Source organism: Hemiscyllium ocellatum, chromosome 6, assembly GCF_020745735.1.
Source record: "Hemiscyllium ocellatum isolate sHemOce1 chromosome 6, sHemOce1.pat.X.cur, whole genome shotgun sequence".
NCBI lineage: Eukaryota > Metazoa > Chordata > Chondrichthyes > Orectolobiformes > Hemiscylliidae > Hemiscyllium > Hemiscyllium ocellatum.
The window spans coordinates 69048052-69074827 of record NC_083406.1 but is presented as its reverse complement, the minus strand read 5'-3'; the positions used below and the strand labels follow the sequence as shown (position 1 = coordinate 69074827).

The 26776-nt window shown below is 38.6% G+C and overlaps 1 protein-coding gene across 4 annotated transcripts in view; it reads right to left on the bottom strand.

Annotated features, from left to right (window-relative positions):
- Positions 1-26776, bottom strand: part of LOC132816435 (mitogen-activated protein kinase kinase kinase kinase 4) — a 263375-nt gene that overhangs the window by 71318 nt on the left and 165281 nt on the right. For all 4 annotated transcript variants that reach the window (XM_060826013.1, XM_060826015.1, XM_060826011.1 and 1 more), the window contains exons 4-6: positions 23577-23702; positions 3811-3921; positions 1568-1658 (exon numbers count right to left, since the gene is read on the bottom strand). In XM_060826013.1, coding sequence (XP_060681996.1) covers positions 1568-1658; positions 3811-3921; positions 23577-23702 — 328 coding nt within the window. The remainder of the gene's footprint in view (positions 1-1567; positions 1659-3810; positions 3922-23576; positions 23703-26776) is intronic.

Here is a 26776-nt window from a genome sequence, read left to right as displayed (position 1 = left end):
TAGTTATGAGAGTGCCACCCTGATAGTACACTCCATTACAAAGAAGTAAAAAATCTTCAAAGTATGTGGCACATGATAGGGGTGAAATAAACAGTATAGATTTTCAATTAGAGAAGTGAACACAATTATATGATTAGATAATATGATCATGTGCATTAGTTTGAATACAACTGGATAACATAGTCATGTGTACTAACTTGGAATGTGAACTATGAGAGATAAGGAGTAAATGTGAAATCTTTTGATTGGAAATTATCTGTATGAATATTCAACTGAGCCTGTTATCTGTAAAAATGGTGTAAAACTTTTGTTCTTGTAATAAAGATTTGAACTATACATCATGTTCTTCAAGTGTATAGATCCTATCCATGCATGAATGTGCCTTTAAACAAAAGGAACCAGAGTCTCCTCTGGAGTAAGAGCAAATAAATGGATAAACTCACCCTTTCACATGGAGCACTATAAACTTACAAGTAGATCTCTTCAATTCTAGAACTAGCAGCATTATGGGTTATGAAACTAGGGAATTATGGGATTAGGACTGCTAACCTATTCATTTATTAGTTTTGCATTAAAGTCCTTTGACATCTATAAACTCAGTTCTAATGTAATGTCTCTATTCTCATATTAATAAATCACTCCCCTGACTATATACAGACCCAACCGTGTGTGAAACTCTGTAAAATAAAAGCAAAATACCGCAAATAATGAATATACTCAAGTCGGGCAGCATCTATGAGGAGAGGAAAAGAGATTTAAGATGCTGCTGCCTGTGGGTCCAAATGCCTTCACATTATTTACCTGCCCCTATTACAATTTCACCAGTGACAGGAACGGTGTTGGAGTCAGTAGGCTGACTGAGGCTCCATTTTGTCAATTTAAGAAGCTCATCCTAATGTATGGATTAAATCCATACTAGTAGATTTCTCTGCCTGCTGTGATGGTAAGTTTGGTACAGGGATTTCTCCATGGGACCTCCTCTCTGCCCCACAGGTTTCCATCCCCAACCACCCCAAAGAAATTCCTGATGTGAAGTATTCATTGCCTCACTCTCCACAAATTATGGTTGAGCTGTTGAGTTTGTTCAACATTTTCTGTTCATGTTATGCTATTCTGGAAATAATTTTTACAGAGTTATGGTATATATTGAGCACAAGGCAGATTCAGCCCACAGCATATACAGTTTATCTCCAGTGTACACTCCAATCGTTGCAAAGCATTACACAGATACATATCAATCTCCTTAAAAACTCAGTGAACTGCTAGCAAGAAGGGTTGTAGTGGCAAATTGATAGAGTCCCTACCCCGGACCAGAACGACCGGTTCAAGTCCCGCCTACCCCAGAGGTGTGTCGTAACATGTCTAAGCAGATAAGTTAAAATAATTTTTGTTTTTGTAATTGCAAGCAGTGAAGAAGTTGTTTATTAATTTTTAGTGTTCATTTAACCTATCCTTATGCAACTCCACAAACTTAACCATTCTGCTAATTAATTTCAGAAACTGCATTAGATGTCAACATGAGTTACTCTAACATTAATGCTTCAAGTTACTACTGTTTGTTACATACCCAGCTTCACTTCAGCATTTTCTGTTAGCAATACGTTCTGCCCTTTGATATCACGATGAATGACATGGTGGATGTGAAGATGTGAAAGTCCCTAAACAGAAAAGGAAAAACAAATACCAATAACCTGCAGCAAACTTTGTTTTAACCAGTATCTAATGAATTGGCACTCCTGATAAACTGGCAAAAATAATATCCCTTAAATATCAGAAGTTTGCTGTGTTATTATGATCTCTGCGAGGTCAGAGCAGTGTCAGGTGAAGCAAACAACCTTCACGAAATGTTGCAATCTACACAATATAGGTATAGGGGCAAGTGCACAACTTTAATCTCCAAAGTAGGGAGCTTATAGTTTTAATCCAGTACAGGAATACTAAACGTAACCAACTCAGGGTGGCATGTGGTTTAATGAAAATTTGCAGGTGGTATTCCCATTCCCTAGATAGGGGAAATCACAAATTTGGAAGGAGTCACACAGTGTTGCTAGAAACTGCTGTCACCACCTAACAGTAAAGAAAGGAGTGAAAACTGAAGGTGGTGGATAGATGCCAATCAAGCAAGAAGCTTTATCCTCAATGATGTCAAGTTTCTAGAGTCGTGCTGCAGCTGCATTCGTCCTGGCAATGGATTGTATTCTACCACACTCCTTTCTTGTGCCTTGCAGGCATCAGGTAGGCTTTGAAAAGTCAGCAGGCAGAGTTACTTGCGGCAGAATTCTCAGCCTCTGAATTCCGTGCTACTGGATTATTAATTATTCTAAAAACAGTAAACTGGGAGATAACATGATTTTAAAAAAAGATACGAGGTAATGAACGGATAAAGAGTTCAGAGCTGTCCAACTTGGTAGAATCTAGCAACAGCATTGTATAACATCTATAGAACTGATCATGCAAATTATTGGAGTAGACTTCTGTCAGTGTAACTGTACACCTTTGGCTGGAAATGCTGCAATGGGAAAAGGACAGCTTTCACATTAAGCTAAAATATCACACAAGACTTTCCAGTTGAAAAAAGCTTATTGTGTCTTCCACAAAAGGCGTAATAATATATTACTGTACAGACAACAGCCAAAAAAAAAAATCAGAACTTATGTGATGCTTGGAATACTTCTGTATTTTAAACATTTTTCAAGTCTGAAGGGCACTACAAATGCCAGTTGGTCAAAGTGAGAAAGTTCCTGTAAAGAAAGAGTGACCATTTGCAATATAATTTTTCTAGCTATAGGGACAGGCTAAAGAAATTAGGTTGTTTCTCTGGAGCAGCGGAGGCTGAGGGGAGACTTGAAAGAAGTCTATATATTTATAAGATGCATAGACAGGGGGTGACTGTCAACTTACCCCAAAGTTGAAATGTCTAAAACTAGGGGGCATGCATTTAAAAATGAGAGGGGGGAAAAGTTCAACAGACATGTGAGGCGCAAGTATTTTTAAACAGTGTGTGGTCGGAGTGTGGAACACATTGGCATGCGTGGTGATGGAGGCAAACATGATAGGGACTTTTAAGAGACTCTTAGATAAGCATATTAATATGCAAGGAATGGAGAGATATGGACCAAGGGCAGGCTGAAGGGATTAGTTTAAGTTGACATCATGTTTGGCATAACATCATGGGCTGAAGGGCCCATTCCCGTGCTGTCTATTCCACAATCTTGGCAGATTTACCAATTTGAAAGATATGAGCAACCAAATTAAAATGTTGAATAAGACAATGAACATTTAATGCGTTTCAACAATACGGTACATACAATTTAGTTCAAGATTTAATTCAAGAACTCCATTATCAGTAAAATATTCTGTACTAACAGACTGTAATAGAAACTAGAAGATGAACAATCTAATCTGTAATTAATCTCCACTTTCTTCAAATTCAACACATTTTCCTCAACGTTTTGAAAGGGTCCAAAACACTAAAACAGACTCTGTAATGGATACTGCAGATGCTGAAAATTTGAAATAACAATAAAAACTGCTAGAAATACTAAATTAAGTCAGGCAATATCAGTGGAGCGAGGAACAGAGTTAATATTTTAGGCCAACATTCTAATGAAACATCAAATTAGACTCTATTTCTACCTCCGTAGATGCTGCATGATCTGCTGAGTATTTCCAGCATTTAATCTCTAAATGATCTGTTGAAGTTAAATCTAATTAATTTAAGCCACAGCACTGTTTATTCCTTCACTTCTGCTCTCCCTCTTTTGCCTTTAACATCTACTGCCTTATAATTTTGCACGAAACCATGCTCACCCGAAGTATCTCCCTGCAGATGTACGCAATCCAGTCTTCCTTTAGTGAATTTCCTTTTGTGTTTTTCACCAAGTCTGTAATGGATCCTGCACCACAGAACTCCATGACAAGCTATTAAAAAGGTTAAGAAGAAATAAGTTACTTAAGTGTGGAAATTAAGAATTTTTGTTAGAGATGGTTACTGCCAGATACTTGTGTGACAAATATTACTTTCCACGTAACAGTCCAAGTCTGAATATTGTCCAGGGCTTTCAACCTATGAACAGGACTGCTTCAGTACTGTGAAGTACTAGAATGGGAGTAAACATTGCAGTCATCAATACCGTAAGCGAGCATGTTTATTATGATGTGACGGTCATTTTTGACATAGCTGAAGGTGTTAAAGCTGAGGACAATACCTCAGAAATTCCTGTCACAATGCCGAGGGCTGAGATGATTAATCTTTAATAACCACAGTCATTTTTCTCTGTAATAGGGTTAAGACTCTAACCAGTCAGAAAATCCCCTCCCACTCTGATTCTCGTTGACTTAAGTTTTGTTAGAGCACTTCGAGGTCACTCGTCAATTGCTTCAATTATGTCAAAAGCAGTCAACTCCCACCTCACCTTCAAGTTAGCACATGCCCATGATTGAACTGAGGCCAAAATTAGGTCTGAAGTTGATCTCAATGGAACCCAAACTGAGTACGAGATGAGCAGGTTACTGCTGAGTAATTATCACATTGTTTTATGATTGAGAGCAAACTGATGGGGCAGCAACTAGCTGAATTGGGTTTGCTCTGTTTTATGGATAGACAATATCTGGGCAATTTCTAACATTATCAGGTAGATACCAATGACAGCTTGACGAGGCATATTGCTAGTTCTGGAGAGTGGGTCAAGGCATTGTCAAGATTCATATCTTTATTTCATTCAGTCATTTCTCAAAATCATGTGAAGTGAATCAAAATGGCTGAAAATTCGAAATTATGGTGCTCAAGACCTCAGGGCTCCTTTAAAATAAATATTCATATTACTTACTGTGTAGCGTGGGATTACATTTAACTGCTGTTACAGCTGTAACTAGCTTTCCAAATGTCAGGCAAATGAAAACTAAAGGAAAGTCACAAGAATCACCAGGATCGTTATTAGCGATGCTCCGCTGAACTGACATTAATCATTTATTTGGTCACATGCATCCTATCATCAAATTATTGTTTGGGAAAACAAGTTTTTGTTCTCATTAAAATATGATAAAATAATGCTCAGGCCAGTAAGTGATACTGGTTATCCTGGTAACTGGCGTAGCTGCCAGATAATTGACACAGCACATTTTGCCTCCAGAAATAAATTAACAGGGGTAAGTGGGAAGTGAGCTATTGAGGGACAGTCCAGGTGAATGAGCTTTTTTTTTGAGCAAGTCGACCTGGAATTCGAGGGAAGTACAAAGACTGTGAGCAAAGACTTTGAATATCAGGGATGAAGTTCTGACCACTCCAAACCAAAGGGCTCCGCTACTTCTGTTTCTCTTGTCTATAGGATGCCCTTGGGATCTGTAAAGCCTTTCCTGTTCTTTGTCTAAATAAACAATGCATCACATTTAAGCTGAATAAACGATCTGAAAATGGCTTACAAAACATGAACTGCTTCCATTAAGTAAAGACAATTAATTCACTGTAGTCGCAGAGTGACACATGCTACTCCCTCATTGGCAACGGGGAGTCAGTGGTGGTTTAACCTGACGGTCACCATGTCTCAAGCAAGGGCAGAGGCTGAAAAGGACCTTCATGCTGACCTCAGCCAATGCAGGACTTGAACCTGTTGACATTATTCTGCATTGCAAACCAGCTATTCAGCCAACTGACCCAAACCTCTATTAAGTAACTGTGATTATGAACATCCAAAATCAAGCAGACGCTTGCAGAATTGGATTATCCACTCAGCGTTTCTAGCCAAAGACAGCGCATTTGCACTGATGTACTATGCTCCACCAGCTTTAAGAGTAGGAATGTTTGCGAAGTCTCTTCCTTTAGTTATTCTCCATTCAGACATGGAAGGACTGCAAAACTCTGGACTTGATCCACAGATTGAGAGATAACTTTAGTCTGTCGATTGAATCACAGAATCCCAACAGTGTGGAAGCAGGCCATTTGTCCCACCAAATCCATACTGACCCTTCCTAAGAGATCCCTCCCAGATCCATGCCACTAATCTATCCCTGTTGCTCTGCATTTCCCACAACTCCACCAAGCTTGTACATCCCTGGACATGACAAGTAATTTAATACAGCCAACTCTCCTGACCTGAACATCTTTGGACTGTGGGAGGAAACCAGATCACCCAGAGGAAACCCATGCAGACACAGCAAGGATCTGCCAACTCCACACAGTTGCCCAAAGGTGGAAGTGAACCTGTGTCCCTGGCACTGTGAAGCAACTGTGTTAACCACTAAGCCATTGTGCCATCCTCCTGATAGCAGGCTGATTCTATTGTATAGTGTCCACATAGTCCTCCCCTGTAACTCTGTCAGTTTGACACCTTCCTTTTAAAGTATCCCTGATGCTGCAACTTGCATATTCTCCTACACTGAAGTACAGTTGGGCCTCTGGTTTGATGCTAATGTTAGAACGAGGAATATAAGGGGATTAGGTTAAAGATTACAAATCTACTGCTGCTAATTAATGGCTCACATGGTCTAATGGATATGTAGCTTTGAACTGCAAAATTAATTAAAATATATCCCATTGAGGGCAACGGTAGTGCCATACAACATGGAAGATAAATTCAACGTGAAGACAGGCATTCGAACTGAATAATTCTACCAAGACTGTTACAACCACATGCATCTGCTGTAAGTAGACTGATGAGGAGAGGTTCAAGTAGGTTTCTCCCTTTTTTTTTAACTCCCTGGCACAGATCCAATTTGACTGTCATTCAAATTTGGACAGTTCAGCCAATAACAGTGCTGAATCACTCATCCAAAGTACATTCTGTACATCTTCCAAGTGGTATTTAAGATAGAGGAATACTAATTCAAAAATCAGCTTTCCTAATTAGGTTTGACCTGAATGATGAGAATTCATGAGGTCCAAAACAATGACTGGAAGGTCATATCCACCTCACAACTACTGCTGGTAAGTCATTACAGAATAAAGTAAAAAATGAGGTCTGCAGATGCTGGAGATCACAGCTGCAAATGTGTTGCTGGTCAAAGCACAGCAGGCCAGGCAGCATCTCAGGAATAGAGAATTCAGAATAAAATCATAGAACACCTACAGCATGAAAGCAGCCATATGGCTCGAGTCCACCCAGACCCACCCCAACTGAGCCACCATACAACCACTAGGTTAAGACAGATCCATGTCTGGTATGGACTAGTCTGTGATATTGCCTGCAAAGTGCAATTCTTTAAGTGTGACTTTATCAGGGTAGAATCTGTTTACCTGACTGGTCAGTCTGGAACAAGGTTCATAGTCTCAGGATTTTAAAAAGGGACCAAACACACTGACTTAAACTGACCCTTTCTTAAAACCTTCAATTGATGGAAGTCCTAGGTACAAAACTGGACAATGTGTTGTCCCATTTCCCTATCCCCATATCAATCAAAGCAAAAAACACAGACACATCCTTCATCCTTATTCTGGGCCCTGGAGAGAGAAGAATCACCCACGTGCAGAGACAGGAGCTCTCTGTCTTCTCTTCAACAGCAGTTTCTTAATGAAATATATAGTCACTTGCAGGGAGGAGCATCCAGATAAGGCAACATACATATTGATTGGGTGACCATGATAATCAACGAGCTTCAATAGTAGAGATTAAGTCATCTGGTGTTATACAATGAATAACAGGCTTCATATAATGAATGCTTTTCACCTTGTTAACTGACTTTACATACTGAATGTTTTTTCACCTTGTTAACCCACTACCTTTGCCTCCAGTACCTCATTGTTTATGCAAATTCATATCTGATCTGAGTCATGCTGAGTTGATCCTTTGTTTCACAACTCAAAACTTAACTCTGTCCCTACCAGTTCATACCTTATACACTTTCTCAAAAGGAATTCAAAGATCAATAGTCCATATTTTATACAATTATGCTGTCACAATGAGTATATCTAAAACAGAAAAATATTCTCAGAAAATGAGGAAAAAAGCGCATATGCAGTCTAGCTATGTAATGCAGAGTTAAGGTTTAATAATCATAATGTTATTATACTTTATAAAAGACTCCATTTCAATTTCTTACATTCTTAAATGCTAATGAAATCCTCTTTTAAATTTTAAACCAAAAAAAAGCCATTGAACACAGATACTTAAAAGAAAACAGCTTAATTATCTTTTAATCAGAATTTTGAATGTGTCATGAAAAACTGATCTGTTCTCTTAGTGCAGCATATGGCATAACATATGTGGCAAGGTTTCCAATGAATGCAGAAAAGATTGTTTTGCATAAGGAATCTGTCCACATATATTTCTTAACTTAGATGCTGCAACAGATTCAACTTTACTGTTTTCAAGTTGTCAATACACTGCAATTTAGGCAAATGATTAAAAAAAACTACTCTTGCTTGTATTTCTTTTAAATGTGTGTTTATTTTACCTGGTTGGTAGCAACAGGGTTAGATGCCTTTGAACCAGAAGGTTGCATGTCAAGCCCGATTCCAGGATGTGACTGCATTCTAAGTAAACATTTTTCTCTAGTTCTTGGGATAGAGCTACATTTTCTTTGGATAAAATATTAAACCAACGACCCAGTTTTCTGATGCAATACAGAAAGTTTCCATGGCATGACAAGGGAGATGAAAGAGGACCAGGGAAAACAAGTTTGTTTTACAATTCAAATGCAAAAAAAATTTTTTTAAGTGATTTAATAATTTGCTCCACTTCAATTATGCAGGGCTCAATGAAAGGGAGTGCCTAAATGCTTGAAATGAATTTTGCGCTGGAAAGTTCTTCATTTTTCTGGCTATAAAATGACACCTTTTCCTTTCTTTAAAGAGTCTAATTAACAATATTGAAAATGTTTTCAATATTGATACTGAAGATGAAATAAAGTGCATGAGCATCCTTTTGGTGTTGATAATGTTTTTCATAGCCTTTCTGAATATATAAAATGGGTAAAAATGCAACCGTTTAACAAAGTCAACTGACAAAATAATACAACAACCCAAAAACACAAGTAAACTAAGTTCAACAGGAAAACCTTGCATGTCAAATCTGTCATTAGAATTATTAATCTAAATCTTTAGAAACATATTAAGATGCTGCTGCCCAAATTTGCTTCAAAATATAGCACCACTTGAAAGTTTAATTAAAAGGTTCCTATAAATAGGGGTACAAAATCAACAGAGTTTGGAAGACAAATGGTTTTAAAAACTTAAAGAAACAATTTTCCAAAAAAACAGTCATTTGAGAAATGGTAGATAGCTAGATGTCATTCAAAGTCCAATAAAAAGCAAAGGCACAAAATGCAGATAACATAACCAAAAACTGGTAGCCTTTTTGATAATTTATTTAACAGTTGACAATCATTTCACAAGATGGTTGCAAATAAATTCCATATATTCCATCTATTCACGTGGTCCAAAATAAAATGTCCTGTGTCATACAGCTATAGAGAACAAAGTCAGATTTGGAAACTACCACCCGTATAAATGGGACAAGGCGAGAAACAATTTTACGGTCATACTGCTATAGAGACTTCTTAAACAGTTCAGCAGTTATTATGTATAACACTATAAAATTTCACTGCAGCATTACATTCATAAAACCTGAGCACGATTTTCATTGCTTAGGGTGAAAGAAACATGGAATTTAACTTACTTTCATTACAAGATGCATTACAAAAATAGTCCAGGTTGTGATAAAGCATAATAACAGGAATCACCCTCAATTATCCTTTGGTATTTGGTCGAAGTGTGCATTCTTCAAACGAGAGGCTCAGCAAATTGTATCAGAATGATACCATTAAGTACGTCACAACACTGAAATTAATCTTAGCCTCACGAGCACATATAACACACAATGTTCACAAGCTCAGAATTATAAAATCCCTACGATGTGGCAAGAGGCCATTCAGCCCATTGCATCTGCACCGATCCGATGAAGAGCATCCCACCCAACCTGAATCCTCTACTCCATCACTGTAACTCCGTATTTATCATGGTTAATCCATCTAGCCTGCACATTCTTGGACACTAAAGACAATTTAGCATGGCCAAACCATGTAACCGACTCATCTTTGAACTGTAGACAGATACCACAGCACCTTGTTGACAACCATACAGACACAGGGAGACTATTCAAACTCCACACAGGCACTCACCCAAAGCTGGAATCGAACCCGGGTCGCAGCGCTGTGAGCCAGCAGTGCTAACCACTAAATCACTGTGCTGCCCCCAAGTTGTTAATAGGCCCACAACTGATAAACAATACAATTTCACACTTGGTCAAGCAAAGTTAAAAATCACACAACACCAGGTTATCATCCAACAGGTTTATTTGCAAGCACTAGCTTTTGGAGTGCTGCTCGTTCATCTGGTGGTTGTGGAGTATAAGATGACCAGATCAACCACATGAAGCAGCAGCAGCGCTTCGAAAGCTAGTGCTTCCAAATAAACCTGTTGGACTATAGCCTGGTATTGTGTGATTTTTAATTTTGTACACCCTAGTCCAACACCAGCATCTCCAAATCTTGGTCAAGCAAGTTATTCAAATAACGTACAAGACCAATAAAACATTTTTTTTTAAGAATCTGCCCTGATGAGGAAACTCAAACTAGCATAATAAAAAAGGTGCTAGCAGTGAAATGCAGGTCTTTAATTACAGACCACAAACTGTGATACAAAGCAACAGCATATACACACTGAAAATGGTTCACAGATGGGCACATCCTCTGCACAGTGTATACAATAAGATGCTAGCCTGGGGAAATCGAGTAAGGAAATACATTTGTCGGACAGGTCCAACCTTCCACAATCAGAATGATCAAGGGAAAGGCCCCAAGTGTCCTTCGAAAGCAGCTATGTTCATTGATTGCTGAAAGTTGCTTTCGGTCAAATACAAATGAATAGTTAGATTCTTTTTGGAGTAAATTCTGAAAATGCCTAAAATCCAGCCCTGATAGCAAGTCTTTCCTAATTAATGTACTTTCGTCTTACTTCCATATTTAGTAATATGATGGTACCAGCGACTAAGATTAACGTTTTAAATGGCATTCAAAGACTTTTAATTGCTTGTGCACATTGAAAGTTTGCACATTTTTGAGTATGTGCAAATTAATGAATCATAACCAACAACCAGCTCCAGATGCGTATGAAAATTAAAACTTAAATCATGCTGTGTAGGCATATTCCTGGAATTCACCCCACAGCAATTCATAAAACGCAGAGATTCCGGTTCCAGTGCGCAGCCACATCAAATCTGGTTGCAACTGCTTGCAAGTTGCTTCAAACATAATTCTTCATTAAGTAGTAAAATGGATTATTTTTATTGTGAATGTCAATTAAATATGTAGAGGCTTCAATGCATAAATAAGCCTTCTGCTTTCGGTAATGATCCATGCAGAACCAATGATTTCCAAAACAACCCCTGAACTTCATAATGTTCATGTTTCGTGCAAACAATGTCAATTGATAGAAATCAAAATTTCTCACATCATCTCAAGCCCCATTTTAGAAGGTTCCCCATGATGTCCCACAGTTCCCTTCTGTTTATGTGTGGAGTCTGCAAATATTCATAGCAGTTGTACAGATCAGGTGCACAAAAGATGGAAATTTGAGAGTCAGAATTATCTGGTAATACTGGTGTAACTGAACTTCAAATTAAGATTTTAATTTAAATTTGGACTTTAAAATCTGAAAGAAACAGAAAGCATAGTTAGCAGACGTGTCTGTCAGCTGCATTTAACTGTTAATAAACTGAATTAGCTGTGTGAATAGTTGATTATTAGTCAGCAGGAAGATGAGTAAAAACTTCTAATGCGGATGTGGCTCAAAATGGAGAATAAAGTAAACAGTTTTGACTGATACACAGTATAGTCGTAAAAGAATTAAGTGCAAAAGTTTGGTCTCTTTGGAATTTGGTGTTGAGTGGAGAAAAAACATTGAGCTTTTACACCCAATACTTAAAGTGATTGTGGAAGGGTGTTGCAACTGATGTTTGAAATCTTTGTGCATTATTCCTTACAAGAAATAAGTACAAATCATTGAGTTTTGCAACGCAAGCTGTGTTCTTGATTGCAATATGTCAGTTTGCACAACTCCCCTAAATTAGAGGATTTCATAGTCATAGTCACAGAAAACAACAGGAGAGAAATGCTGGTCAAGTCTATGCTGGTTATAAATAACCTAACTATTATTATCCTATGTTTAACACTTGGCCCATAGCCTTGTATGCCTTGGCATCGCAACTGTACATCTAAATACTTCTTAACTGTTATGAGAATTTCTGACTCTTTCTCCCTATCCATGCCACCACCACCACCACCACCTCCCCGCCTCTCCCCACCCCCAATCATACAGGCAGACAGTTCCTGATTCCCACCACTCTACAGTTAGATCTCCTAAAATGCCATAGTTGTGTTCCCGTGCGATGCTGTGGTATAGAAAATTATGCAATAGAAATAATGGGACCTATGGGAAAAACAGGGTTGAGGCAAACCACCAAAAATACCAGTAAAAATCTAAACAAAAATAGTAGTTAACCCAACACAAATGATAGCACAGTTTAAGTAAATTCTGACCTGTTATATGATATTGCAGAGTACAATTCATCAGAATCTTCAACTGATTATTCTTGATTAGCATCTATACTGCCTGGCTGCATTACATTCTAGCCAGTCTTCTGACCACACCCAATGGTAACACCGCACAAGAATGAAACCTGCCTTGAGCGATCATGGGTTGAATCTTAATCTCTTTCGCTAAGTGTCAGATTTGTCAAGTTGTTTTTGGAGGGTTTCATATCATGATGCTTGGGGACATCTATCGTTTTATTTTATGAAACCAGCCTGATTTATTATCTACCCCACCCTTTGGTACACGTCTCACACATTCTAGCACCATCATACCATGTGCCATTTCCAAAAAAAAACTTCCTGGCTATCCCAGACTTGACCAACATCCGTGGTGCAGCACTATTTTAAAAAAGATATTGTGCACCCAGACAAGAGCTGTAAGTCCGGAGCTACCCTGTATGATTCCTGACATTGGCCCTGGACATGGCAGACGTTGGAAAATTGGTGCTTTTCTTTGTGGGGAGCGACCTGGAAATGCTGCTGATGGGGATGGGGATGATGCAAAGGCATGATGTCTTTTTCTCCCAGATCAAAGGACACCATTGTACTGGGACTATCCTAACCTGGACCAGGGTTACTATACAGGCAAGTGCAATCTCAACCAACTGAAGGAATGCACACAATGTAGGAAGAACATAGTGACCTTCACCACTATCAATGCAAGTGCCACCATCTTCTCTGACACTGTACCCATCATTTTCTGCAACATCTTCCCCACTCTCTCATTCTAATATCCGACCCTTACTAACTCTGACTCTCTTCTGCACAGTCTACTCACCCCCTCAGGACATCTCCACAGATGCACCAAAAGTAACCGTGTGCCACCCACCTTCCTCTCCCTCACCCACTATGTGCACAGTTTCCTGACTCTGACCTTGTCCAAGCTCCTGTACTGGTATTTTTTTTGCAGTTGATTACCAGTGATTAGTCACTGAAACAGATTCACGAGTCTGCAGACATTCTTTAAAAATATATGTTTAGATCTTAAACAAGAGAGAGAGAAAAAACTCTTAATACAAACAACAAAGCCAAGCTTTAAACTGCTCTTCAACACTGTCTTTTTACGGTTAGTCGATTCCTGTGAAATTTCACTCTTCTCTCAACTCTATGTTTCTAAATTAACAGATTGCTCCCAGCTTCTTGTCCTCAGAGACATTTTCACAATATTTTTTTTCCAAACCCACGAACACAAACATTGCACGAAGCTCTTCACGACAAAGCGCACGAGCTGGCTGATCACGTGATGCTGACAGGGAGGCCGGTCCTCCGTGCACCACGACACCTAGTGCGCGGGATGAGAAATGCAACAGCGATCATTCGATTTATGAAACGGGATGGTCAGCAATTCACAAATTGGGTTACAGACAATTCACGTTTAATAAACGAGCATTATTAGGTGTATAACTACCTGTATTCGTGAAATTTTGCCTCGTATCTCCACTAAGACTCCTGCACCTTTGCTTAAACCTATGCCCCCGGTCACTGATCCTCCAGTGAGGTGAAAGGTTCCCCTGCTCCAAAGAAAACACCTCCCAGTCTGTCCAACCACTTCACAACTAAAACTCTCCAACCCAGGCAACATCCTGGTAAATCTCCTTAGCATCTTCACCAGTGCAATCACATCCCTCCTGCTTCCAGAAATGCATATAATACCCTAGAAGTGGTCTAACTAACACTATATACAGTTCCAGCATAATTTCCATGCTATAAAACTCTGAGACACACCTGGACAGGCGGAGACACACACACGGACGGGCGAAGAGAGAGAGACACACACAGGCCAAGAGAGACACACACACACGGACAAAGACACAGACAGGCGGCGAGAGAATCACAGGCAGGTGGACAGAGAAACATAGATAGAGTGAGAGAGATTGAGAATTTATAATCACGGAACAACTCAGCATACTGGAATCAAAACAAAATATTCAAGTCAGGAAAGGGAACACTCCAAAAATCACAGAAACCGCAAAACAGTAAAGAAAGAAATAAGAGTAAAAATAATGACAATTTTCAGGATCAGATTGACTCCCATCTGCACATTTGAAAGGAAATAAATGAGAGCACCAGCAATGCAATAACCACAATCACCTGATGTTCTCTCAATTTGAAAAGCATTCCTTTGGATTGGAAAACTGCATGCAACACTCTACAACTTGCAAAAGACCAAGGAACTCTAAGCTCGTTAGTCCAAGGTCTGTTATTGATGAAACACTAGAATCTAAGTAAGGAAAGGGTGAAAGAACATATTGTCCAATTGTTAGGATACCCAGTTCAGAAAGGCTGGTTCCTATCTGAAAATTGCTACTTTCTTTTGAAAATGCTACAAGACAAGGTAATAACCAAAGATTTTATTTCCAATAGGCGTTTGATAAAATTTTCTCATAAGATTCAGTTAGTTAACATTAACACTCACTGTATCAAAAGTAAATTACTGAACTTTAAAAAACTGGCAGAAAACAGAAAAGGAAAAATAGGCGAGTACTTTAATAAACAGGATATGACTAGTGGTGCTTTTTAATGATCTGTGTGGAGGCATCAACTAGTCACCATATTTATCAGCTTAGATGATGGAATGGAAACACTATGATCCAATTTTCCAATGACTCAAAGGGAAGCAGCACCAAATGCAATGTGGACAATACAATGCATAAAATTAGAGTATTAACAGATTTAATGAATGGGAAAAGCGGTGGCAAACGGATCCAGGTGTAGGCAAATGTCAGGTCACATTCCATTTCAGGCAAAAAATGCTCGAAAAAGTACCTTCCAAATGGTGAAAATCTAAAAAAAATGATGAGGCTTGAAGATCCATCCATGTACGTCATTAAAATTTCATGAACTGACACATGAAAAATATCAATGAGACTGTTGGAAAACTTGCTGTACATCTAAAGAACTAGAAAATAAGGTGGCAGAACTTGAGTTAATAGCAGAAGTTGGCTAAAACCACTCCACCATTTAATTTTATCATGATTGATCAGAGTGTAACCTCAAATCCACATTCGACGAATTGTCTTATTATGACCCGCCAATCCACCTCTGCCTTAAAAGAATCTTCCTCAAAAAGGTAGCGGTAACAATGAGTTCCGAAGATATGTGACCCACAAAAATTTCTTAAATGGATAACTCTGGATTCTTAAATGTGCCTGGTTTCTAGATTCTGTCACAAGAGGAAGTATCCTTTCCACATTCACCCTGTCAAGACCTCCCAGAATCATCTGTTTCAAATAAATCGCCTCAATCTTTAACACTCCACCTAGTATTAGTCTAACCTATCCAATCTTTCCTCATAGACAAACACCACTGCCAGATATTATTTGGTAAATCTTCACTGAACTGTTCCAACACAATCACATTTTTCTTTAATGAAGGTAACCAATGCTGCAGACATTACTACAGACATGATCACACCTGTATAAATGAAGCATAACATAACATTTGTCAATTCCCCTCACAATAAATTATAAGTTTTTATAATTATTTGCTGTTATGTGTCGACTGGTCTCTGAGATCATGCATGAGGATACCCACATCATCTGCATTTCAGAGCTCTGAAATCTCTCTCAATTTAGATAATATGCTTCGAGTTTTGAGCAGATTTGTAGCTCTGAGGTTGAGGTTCTGGAAGTAGGTTTGGTCACTGAGCTGAAAGGTTTGTTTTTCAGATGTTTCGCCATCATGCTAGGTAACATCATCAGTGAGACTCCGAATGAATTTCATCCAGAGGCTCACTGATGTTACCTAGTATGGTGCCAAAACATTTGAAAATGAATCTTCCAGCTTAGAGAACAAACCTACATCCATAATATGCTTCTTTTTATTCCTCCTACCAAAATGGACTTCATATTTTCCCACATGGTACTCCATTTGTCTTATCATTGATCACTCACTCAACCAATCAATATCCCTTTGTACCCTCCTCAAATCCTCTCCACAATGAATGTTTCTCCTTACTGTATCTTTGCTTCATCAGCAATATCACTTTTCTGTCCTTTCATGCAAGTCATTTATACATACTGTGAAAGGTTAACACCTTTGACACAGTGATCCATTGTTCATCACTTGTTACAGCTTGCTAAGCTGAAAAGGACCCATCTATGCCAATTCTATCACTAGTATCTATATACACAGATGAAGAGGGACACCAGTTCAACTGGGACAATACATCCATCCTGGGACAAACTAAACAAAGACACACACAGGAATTCCTAGAGTTCTGGCATTCAAACTGGAACTCCATTAACAAACATATCGATTTGGACCCCATTTACCAACCTCTCAGAAAAGAATGGGAAATGATATCACCCTCCACAAGAGACTAAGACATAAATAGCAAGCAGGCCAGAACACCCGCGTTTCATCGGAGACTCACTGATGATGTTACCTAGCATGGTGATGAAATGTCGGAGAACAAATCTACCAGCTCAGCAAGCAAACTTACAATCTGATGTCAATTCTAATTTCCTGTTAGTTAGCTGATCAAACATTCCTGTTAATATGTGACCCTATATTCTATATTTTCCACAGTAACCTTTGGTATGGTACCTTATCAAATGCCTTCAGTAAATGCCTTCAAGTACAGGCTCCCTTGTGTTGATTAGAAATGTAAAATTGTCAAAGAACTCCAGTAAGTTGGTTCAACAAGGTCTTCTTTCACAAGTCATCCAGTTGGCAATAGTCCTGGACAATTAAACAAAGCACTGGAACATGAGGCCCTATAAGTATCCCCATCCTCAAAAAAGGGGAAGCCCAACTTGTCAGTACAAAAAAAACTGAAGCATTTACAAAAATCTTCAGCCAGAAATTCCAAGTGGATAATCCATCTGACTATCCAGAGCTTCATGAAATCACAGAGGTCAGTCAATGGCCAATTCAATTCATGCCAGATGATATCAAGAAATGGCTGTAGGCACTGGATACTCTAAAGGCTATGAGTCCTGACAACATTCCTGTAACAGCACTGAAGACTTGTTCTCCAGAAATTGCCATGGACCTAAGCAGGCTGTTTCAGAATACCACAAAACAGGCATCTACTGGACAATGTGGCAAATTGCCCAGGAACATCTTGTAAATAAAAAGTGGGACAAATCAAAACTGGTCAATTACTGCTCCATTAACCTAATCTTAATCATCAGAGAAGTGATGGATAGGGTCATTGACTGTGTTATCAAGCAGCACTTGCTTAACAATAACTTGCTCAATAATGCTCAGTTTAGACTCTGCCAGGGCCACGCAGATGCTGACCTTATTACAGCCATTGTTCAAAGTTGGATGATAGAGTAGAGCTTCAGAGAACAGGTGAAAGTAAATGCCCTTCTCATTAAGGGTGTAGTTGACTAATAATGGCACCAAGAGACCTAGTGAAACTGAACTCAATGGGTGATGGGGATAGCTCTCCACTAGCTGGAATTATATCTGGCACAAGGGAAAACAACTGGTTGTTGAAGGTTAATCATCTCAGCTCCAGGACATCACTGCAGGAGTTGCTCAGGGTAGCATCCTAGGTGCTGCTTTAACCTTCCCTTCATTATAAAGTGATCAAGATTCCTCAGGTTGTGAAGCCCATAGCCAAACACAGCGAAACAGTGTGAAGGTTTGGGCTAACAAGTAGAAAGCTATATTCAAACCACACAATTGCTAGGCAACAACCATCTCTGACAAGGGAGAATCCAAACATTATCCCTTTACATTCAACAGAGTTACCATCACTGAAACCCCCATCATCAACACCTTGAGCAACTGAACTGCACTAGCCATAGAAATATTATGCCACCAAGGCAGGTCATAGGCTATGAATCCAGCAGTATATAATTCACCTCCGAACTCTCCAAAGGATGTCCACCATCTACAAGGCACACTTTAGTGATGAAATACTCCTGACTTGCCTGGGTGAGTACAACTCCATCAGCTCAAGAAGCTTGACACCATCCAAAACAAAGCAGCCTATCTGATTGCCACTACATCTACAAACATTTACTCCCTCCACCACCAATGCCATGTGTTTACAGCAGCGTCTACCATCTCAAAATGCACTGCAACAACTCACCAAGGCTCCTTTGACAAACCCACAACCACTACCAACTAGAAAGACAAGGGCAGCAGATACATGGAAATGCTACCATCTGCAAATTCCCCTTGAAATGGCCTACTACCCAGTCTTGGAAATATACCACCATTCCTTCAATGGTGCTGGGTCAATCTCCTGGAACTCCCTCACTAATAGCATTGTAGGTGTCCCTTCACCAAATGGACTGCAGTGGTAGAGCAATGCATCACCGCCTTCTAAACACTAATGAAGGATGGGAAATAAATGTTAGCTCAGCTAGTGACACTCGCATGGATTTGCCTAGGGAAATTTATGTCTGACTAACATACTGGAAGAAGTATTCAAGAGAGTTGATGAGGGCATGCTGTTGATGATGTGTACATGGACATCCAGAAGACATTCGATACAGCACCACACAACAGACATGAGAAAACTTACACCTCATGGAATGAAAAGGACAGCGGCTGCATGAATGCAAAACTTATCAAGGAACAAGATATGCAGATGGATAGTTTATGATTTTTTTCAACCTTGAGTTATACATGGATAAGAACATTTTAAAAGAACACTAAGTCATTCACCCCCCCGCCCCCAAGATTGCCTCATATTTCAACAAGCTCATGATTGATCTGACCCAGGCCTGAACTCCTTCATGTCAGCTTATTCCAGCCCCCAACTCCTCAATATTTCAAAAATCTACCTACCTCTTCTTCAAATACCCCCCCACTCATTTATCCTTCACAAATTACTGTGGAAGAGAAATCCAGTTTTCTAAATATCCTGTAATTTCTTCTTTTCTAATGTTACCGACACTTTACTCTTGTTGTTCCTGATCGATATAAATGATCTAAATCTTGGTGTTCAAGGGACAGTTTTGGTGTTTAAGTATGACACAAAACTTTGGAAACTTGACCCCAATGTCATAGACTCCGAGTCATAGAGATGTACAGCATGGAAACAGACCCTTTGGTCCAACCCATCTACGCCGACCAGATATCCCAACCCAATCTAGTTCCACCTGCCAGCACCTGGACTATATCCCTCTAAACCCTTCCTATTCATATACCCATCCAAATGCTCTTAAATGTTGCAATTATACCAGCCTCCACCACATCCTCTGGCAGCTCATTCCATACACATACCACCCTCTGTGTGAAAAAGTAGCCCCTTTATTTTCTTTTATATCTTTCCCCTCTCACCCTAAACCTATGCCCTCTAGTTCTGGACTCCTCGACCCCAGGGAAAGGACTTTGCCTATTTACCCTATCCATGCCCCTCAATTTTGTAAACCTCTATAAGATCACCCCTCAACCTCCAATGCTCCAGGGAAAATAGCCCCAGCCTATTTAGCCTCTCCCTATAGCTCAAATCCTCCAACCCTGGCAACATTCCTTGTAAATATTTTCTGAACCCTTTCAAGTTTCACAGGGTTTTCCGATAGGAAGGAGGCCAGAATTGCACACAATATTCCAACAGTGGCCTAACCAATGTCCTGTATAACCGCAACATGACCTCCCAAGCTGTACAAAACATTAGTTAGGCCACATTTGGAATACTAAGTGCATTTCTGGTCACCACAGTACTGGAAGGATGTGGAGGCTTTGGAGGAGGTACCAAGAGAGTGATTGGTTTGGAGGGTATTAGTTATGGAGAGAAGTTGAACAAACTTGGTTTGTTTTCACTTGAATGTTAGAGGTTGAGGGGTAATCTAGTAGAAGTTTACAAAACTATAAGAAGCATGGAGAGGATGGATAGTCTCTTTCTCAGGATAGAAATGTCAATTATTAAGGAACAGGGGCTTTAGGTAAAAGGGTGAAGTTTAAAGGAGATATAAGAGGCAAGTCTTTTTTACACCGAGGGTTGTAAGTGCCTGGAATGCTCTACCAGAGGAAGTGGTAGATGCAAGTACAATAGCAATGTTTAATAGACATCTTGACAGATACATGAATAAGGAGGGAATAGAAGAATACAAGACTCCACTGAAGTAAAAGGATTTCAGTTTAGAAAGACATCATGTGTCAGCACAGGTTTGGTGAGACAAAAATGCCTATTCCAATGCTACACTGTTTTTGGTTCTTTGTATTTCAGATAGACCTACGTCTGAAGAAATGAAGGGAAATAAAACCATCCACTGTCACCCATCCTAATGAAAACTTCATCAGCAATTTGTTGGTTTGCAGGGGCAGCCTTAATCTGTGTTCTAGACATTCCAGGAATAGTTGTGGTGACCCTCTTCCTAGATAATAGTGCCTTATTGGCAGATTCATTTAAGGTTCTATTCTAACAGTTTCTTCAACAATGGACTAGGAAGTAGGACATTTTGCTCAGTATCCTAATTAAATTGTGGCTACATCTGATTTAAGATATTAACTAAGAGATAGAAGGAACACCGACATTTGTTGATTCACTTCAGTCGCCGAAGATCTGAAATTCAGTCCTTTCGATGCAATACTCACTAACTTGAGGAAATTTTTGAAGTGAAGAAGATGATAATTGAGAGATGTTGCATTTTGGTAAGGTAAATCAGGGCGGAACTCATACTCTTAATGATAGGGACCTGGGGAGTGTTGCTGAACAAAGAGGCTTTGGGGTACAGGTTCGGAATTCATTGAAAGTAGAGTTGCAGGTAGACTGGGTACTGAAGGCGGCATTTGGTAAGTTTGCCATTATTGGTCAATGCATTGAGTGTTGGAATTAGGATATCATCTTGTGGCTGTACAGGACATTGGTGAGACCACTTTTGAAATGCTACATTCAGTTCTGGTCTCCCTGCTATAGGAAAGATATTGTCAAACTTGAAGGGGTTCAGAAAAGATTTACAAGATTGTTGCAGGGATTGGATTTAAGCTATAGGAGAAGCTGAATAGACTAGAGCCTTTTTCGCCCTGGAGTCCCGGCAGATGAAGGATAGCATTACAGAGGTTTATAAAATCATGAAGGTCATAGATACGGTGAATAGCCAAGGTCTTTTCCCCAGGGAAGAGTTGTCCAAAACCAGAGGGCTTGGGTTTAAAATGAGAGGGGAAAGATTTAAAAGGGGACCTAAGGGGCAACCTTTTCACGCAGAAGATGGAATCTATGGAATGACCTGCCAGAGGAAATGGTGGAGGCTGGTACAACTACAACATTTGAAAAGCATCTGGATGGTTACATGAATAAGAAGGGTTTAGAATGATATGGTCCAAATGCTGGCAAATGGAACTAGATTAATTTAGGATTTCTCACTGACATGGACAAGTTGGCCTGAATGGTCTATTTCCATGCTGTATAACTCTATGACTCACTATTTATTACTGTCCAGCCATACAAAAAATCAAAAGCCAATTGCCTCTTGTATAAAGAATTATAGACAAAACAGGAGAAGACATTATAAACAATCCCTCTTGGAAATAAATACCATAAATGCTCGCATCCTTCTTCATAAATGCCAAACATTTGTCATAGCATCTTCCCAATCTTCAGATTTATTGGTATATTTTGCCACTTTCTAAGCCTTTTCTTTGCATTTTATATGACGGTCAACTTCCATAGATTTTTTTTGAGTTTCTGAACCTTAAATGCATAGTTGCCGTAAGTCATGTATTTTTTTTCTTTAAAGTCTGTCCATTTTCTATGTTCAGTCATACTTCTAAATACATTTTCCCAATCTAGTTCAGCCAATTTGTTCATGCTTCATAATTTCCCTTTTTCAAATTTCACATTCTTATTTCACTTTCGAACATTATGCATAATTCTATCACATTGTATTCACTCATCTCGAAAGCTCCTTTTACATTATATAATACTAAATCCAATATTGCTTATTTTTCAGGTCAGTACTTCATCAAACCGTGTTAGAAAACTGTCCCTGACACACTCCAGAGACTCCTCCTTCACACCTTTAGTGTTTAGTTGGTTTAACCAGTCACTATACAGATTGAAATCACTCAATTACCATGCTGCACATATTACAAGCTTCTCCCATCTAATTTATACCAATCGCACACTACCACTACTATTTGGTGGCGTATAAATAATTCCAACCAATGTCTGCTGTTCCTTGCTGTTTCCTAGTTCCACCCAAACAGATTCCACACTTTGCTCTTCTGTTCTGAAAATGTCCCCTGTAACTGTTTTGATCCCCATCCTTTATTATCAATGGAACTCCATCTCTTTTACCTTCTTGTCTGCCCTTTCTAAGTGTTGAATATTCTTAAACTTTCAATTCCTCGTACTGGTCATCATGCAGCCATGTCATTGCAAGGCAACTAATCGTAAACACTTACCTTTATTTGTGCTCATGGATCATCTATCCTGCTGTAAATATTGCATGCATTCAGGCAGAGTGCCCTTAACTTTGTCTTTCAGACTTCAATCCATAATTGAGGCAGACCCGAGGCTCAGCTTTGTCTCGACTGTTGTCTGGTCTCCATCTCAGTTTTCCGATTTCCTCGTATCAACTTATTTTCCTCCCAACTTACGTTACGCCTCAGATTCCAATCCCTGAAAAGCTCGTCTAAATCCACCTCAAAAGCACCTTCAAATCCACCACCCCCCAAACCCAGGACGGGGAGGATGGTATCCATCTCAGTCCTGTTAAGATGCATTCATCCGGTTTTTATAGGTCTCTTCTGCCAAATGACTCCAGAAATATGATGCCCTCTTTCCTACACCAGTTCTTCAGTCACATATTTAGGTGATTGATCCGTCTGCTCTTGTGCTCACAAGCGCACGGCATTGGGAGTAACAGTAACTAGAGTCCAGTTTTTACATTTCCTACCTAGACCCCTTCTTTTCACTTTTGAATTTTTAATTCAACTGTTAATTAAATTTATTGAACAATTTTATGTGTTTAGATCAAAAAACGTTCAATTTTCAGTCATTTCCTTTTTAAAGCAAATCATTCACAAAACATGAATGAGATATTTCCAAAAGAAACAGCAAAGCACATTTTTTTTCTCACCCAGAGTTGATCATCATGACCAGGAGGACTTTTCTTTATAAAAGCACCATAGTAGGTTGCTATATTTCTGTGGTGAGAATATTTTTTCAACATGTTGATCTCCAGTTTAATTTCTTCTTCTTCATCCTGTAAGAAAAATGTAAATACTTCAATGTTGAATCATTTGAAACATGATAAACTTTTTTTGATGAAAGTTTCTATTTTTTTTAAAAATCACTGAATTTCATTCCATTTGGAACAAGAGACAAAACAGCCCTGCCTGCTATTGAATGTGTCCTGATACAGTCATCTTCTTACTTTAGAACAAAGCATATTAAAATCACTAAAACATTTGAAAGCCCTCTACTCCATCTAATTTTTCTATTCAAACTTTCCCTCTCATATGGTCAGAGGGAAAAATGTTAACTCACTACCTTAAAGATCATAACGTTGCTTAATGACGTTGTGCCAACTTTTGCATCCAAAAGACTGTCAACACTCAGAGCTCACCCACAATAACGATGCAGTACTGGGAGAGATCATTTAACCTCTTCAAGAAGTCAGAGAAGAAATCTGTAGATAGAATTGGTCACAGAAAATTTGAAGATAACAGAACATTTTATATTTATAACCTTTATGCACAGCATGTCATATTAGGAAAACTAAATTTGTGACATTTTCTCAAACAACATCCTAGTTTGAAGTAGTCTACTCCTCTTGCTTTCCCAATCTTTTAATATTCCTTTCTAACTATAAATTTCATTTCAAAACAATTTATATTTGCTGCTTCAATAATAAAGAGAGGTTCTCCTTGAATGTGTAGGTTTTATTTCCTTTTATCCTTAAATTCATTTGCAACTGCCTCAGCAACAAGCAGAGTCAGTCAATAGTAACTGAACCTTTGTAATCCTGAACATCAGTCAGCATTGAATTTTCTCCTTTCTCCTCTTAAAAAAAAGTCTCCAGTCTCTCCAGAACCCGCATTCACCTGTTATTATGGTGAAACAATAAAAAAAATTGTTATAACTTTTCCCTATCTACCCTACAATGATATGTTTAAAACTGCACACAGTACTCTATTACCTGATTCTAGTTTTGTATAATATAATCTCCTTATAATTGTATTCAATTACTCGTGATGTAAAGTCAAGGAGATATTTTTCAATTTTTATTGATGTGATCTACTTGCTCTCTATTTTTAATGACTAACCTATGAATGAACAAAGATCCTTTGCTCTAAAATCTGAGTACCTGTTGACATTAATGTAATTCAACCATGAAGAGTAGTAGGTTGCCCCAGTACTCTGATCCTTACAGGATCTACTGGTCACTGAATTACAGATTAGTATTCGTTTCAGTTTTGGTCCTAAAAAGGTAGAAATAGCAGCATAAAATGAGTCTGCTAACAAGGAAAAACACCAGAGAGATGCATACCACCACTAATACATCCTAGCGTATTAGTGCAAATTTCAGGTTTTTAATATCTACATTGGTATGTCACAATCCAGCAAACAATAAGGGTTAAAATGGCAGCCATGCTTAACATATTACAAAAAGCACCTTAATTAAGTGCCAGCAATACCTGTTCAAAATAGGCAGCCAACTCAGGACAAACATTGATTTAACGAATGGTTCTGATTAACATTTAACTTTACTTGCAACCAAAATATAGTTATACAACTACCCTCACTGTTTTTGTTGAGAAGCTGTAAATGAACTTAGTTCAATAATAGCTGCTTACTGAGAGTTCACATGGCAAGAAATCTTTTCTCAGTGCAATATCAACAGAAAATGGTGATGAGGCTGGAAATGAGTTATTTCCTCTTCTTCATTTGAAAATTAAAGATTGAAGAATGTATGGATTTGTAATGATATCCTGACTCTAAGACCCCGAGAAAGAATGGATTTTAGCATGTGATGCCTCACCACAGTGATTGAGTGTAATATTCCTTCCTCCCTTCCCACACAAAAAATGATGTGGTAAAGCCTGAAGAACATTCTACATGTACACTAACAAAGATAGTACAAAATAACCATTCAGGAACAAAATTGTTTTGGTAACCTACAATTACTCTATAATAATTGCTCAATTGTGGCTGTAATAACAACAAATTTGCATCCCAAGCTGGTAAATATTGGGTTTCGTCATATTTTATTCTGGTAACTTACATAGATTGTCATCAGACAAGGGTGAAAGAGATGAATCAATAATACTATTGTGATCTTTTTCTGATATTAACAAAGTGATTTTTCTTTTTATAATTTTGTTTATTTTCCTTTTCGAAATAGGCCATCGCCCCAAATCCACCACCGGAGAAGTTTAGTTTTTAAATGATCCGTAATTCTCTTTCAGACTTTAAAATTTAAAGGATAATTTATTCAAATGAGCACCCTGGGAAAAAAATTACATAATACAATACAAGCATACAAGGAAGAGGAGAAAATGAGGATGAGAAGTTACAGCAATGAACAACTTTTGAAAATTGAGTGGTATGGCTGTTCTGGCAAAATTGCATTCCAACTGAGCTTGGACACAGCTGAAGACATAGTATGATTCTTACTGACAAGGAATTACTTTACTTTTCAAGCAAAATGCAGGATTCTTCCTCAAAATCAAGGTTTCAAAATAGGTTGAGACTAAAGACAGACTTTTAGCTGAGCCTAAAGCTGTTTGTGGTTTTTCCATACCAATGTAAAAAGCAGACTGATTCAAAGCTGTATAATTAAAGCGATTCAAAAACCATAGGTTTCAATCACATGACTAGGGTTTCTGGATGAGTCAGTTCAGCTATAATCAAGGGCTTTGATATCTCTTGTCGAAAACCATTTGCTCTTTAAGGCGACAATTGTGGGACCACTGGCACCGTCTCAAGCAGAAAGATTTTCAATAGCTTTTATTTTGTTCAGAAATTGGTTGACATGGATATTTTGCCTGCTATTCTTCAATACTAGTTTGACTGGAATAACCACATAGTGCAAGAGTGCAAATTCCCATGAGGATGATGAATTATCCCTGGTCCACTGGACATTTCTGGATAGCACATTCTGTAGTTGATGAAGGTAGTAGACATTTTAAGCAAAAAATTAAACAAGAGAATATAGTTTTTAATGCAACCATTTAGGACCTCTTTTTATGCCTTCTGGGGTGATAATATTCAAATGGGGTTCATGAAACTGTGTGTTGGCAAGGTGTAACTAAATTTAATAATGACTATTTTCCT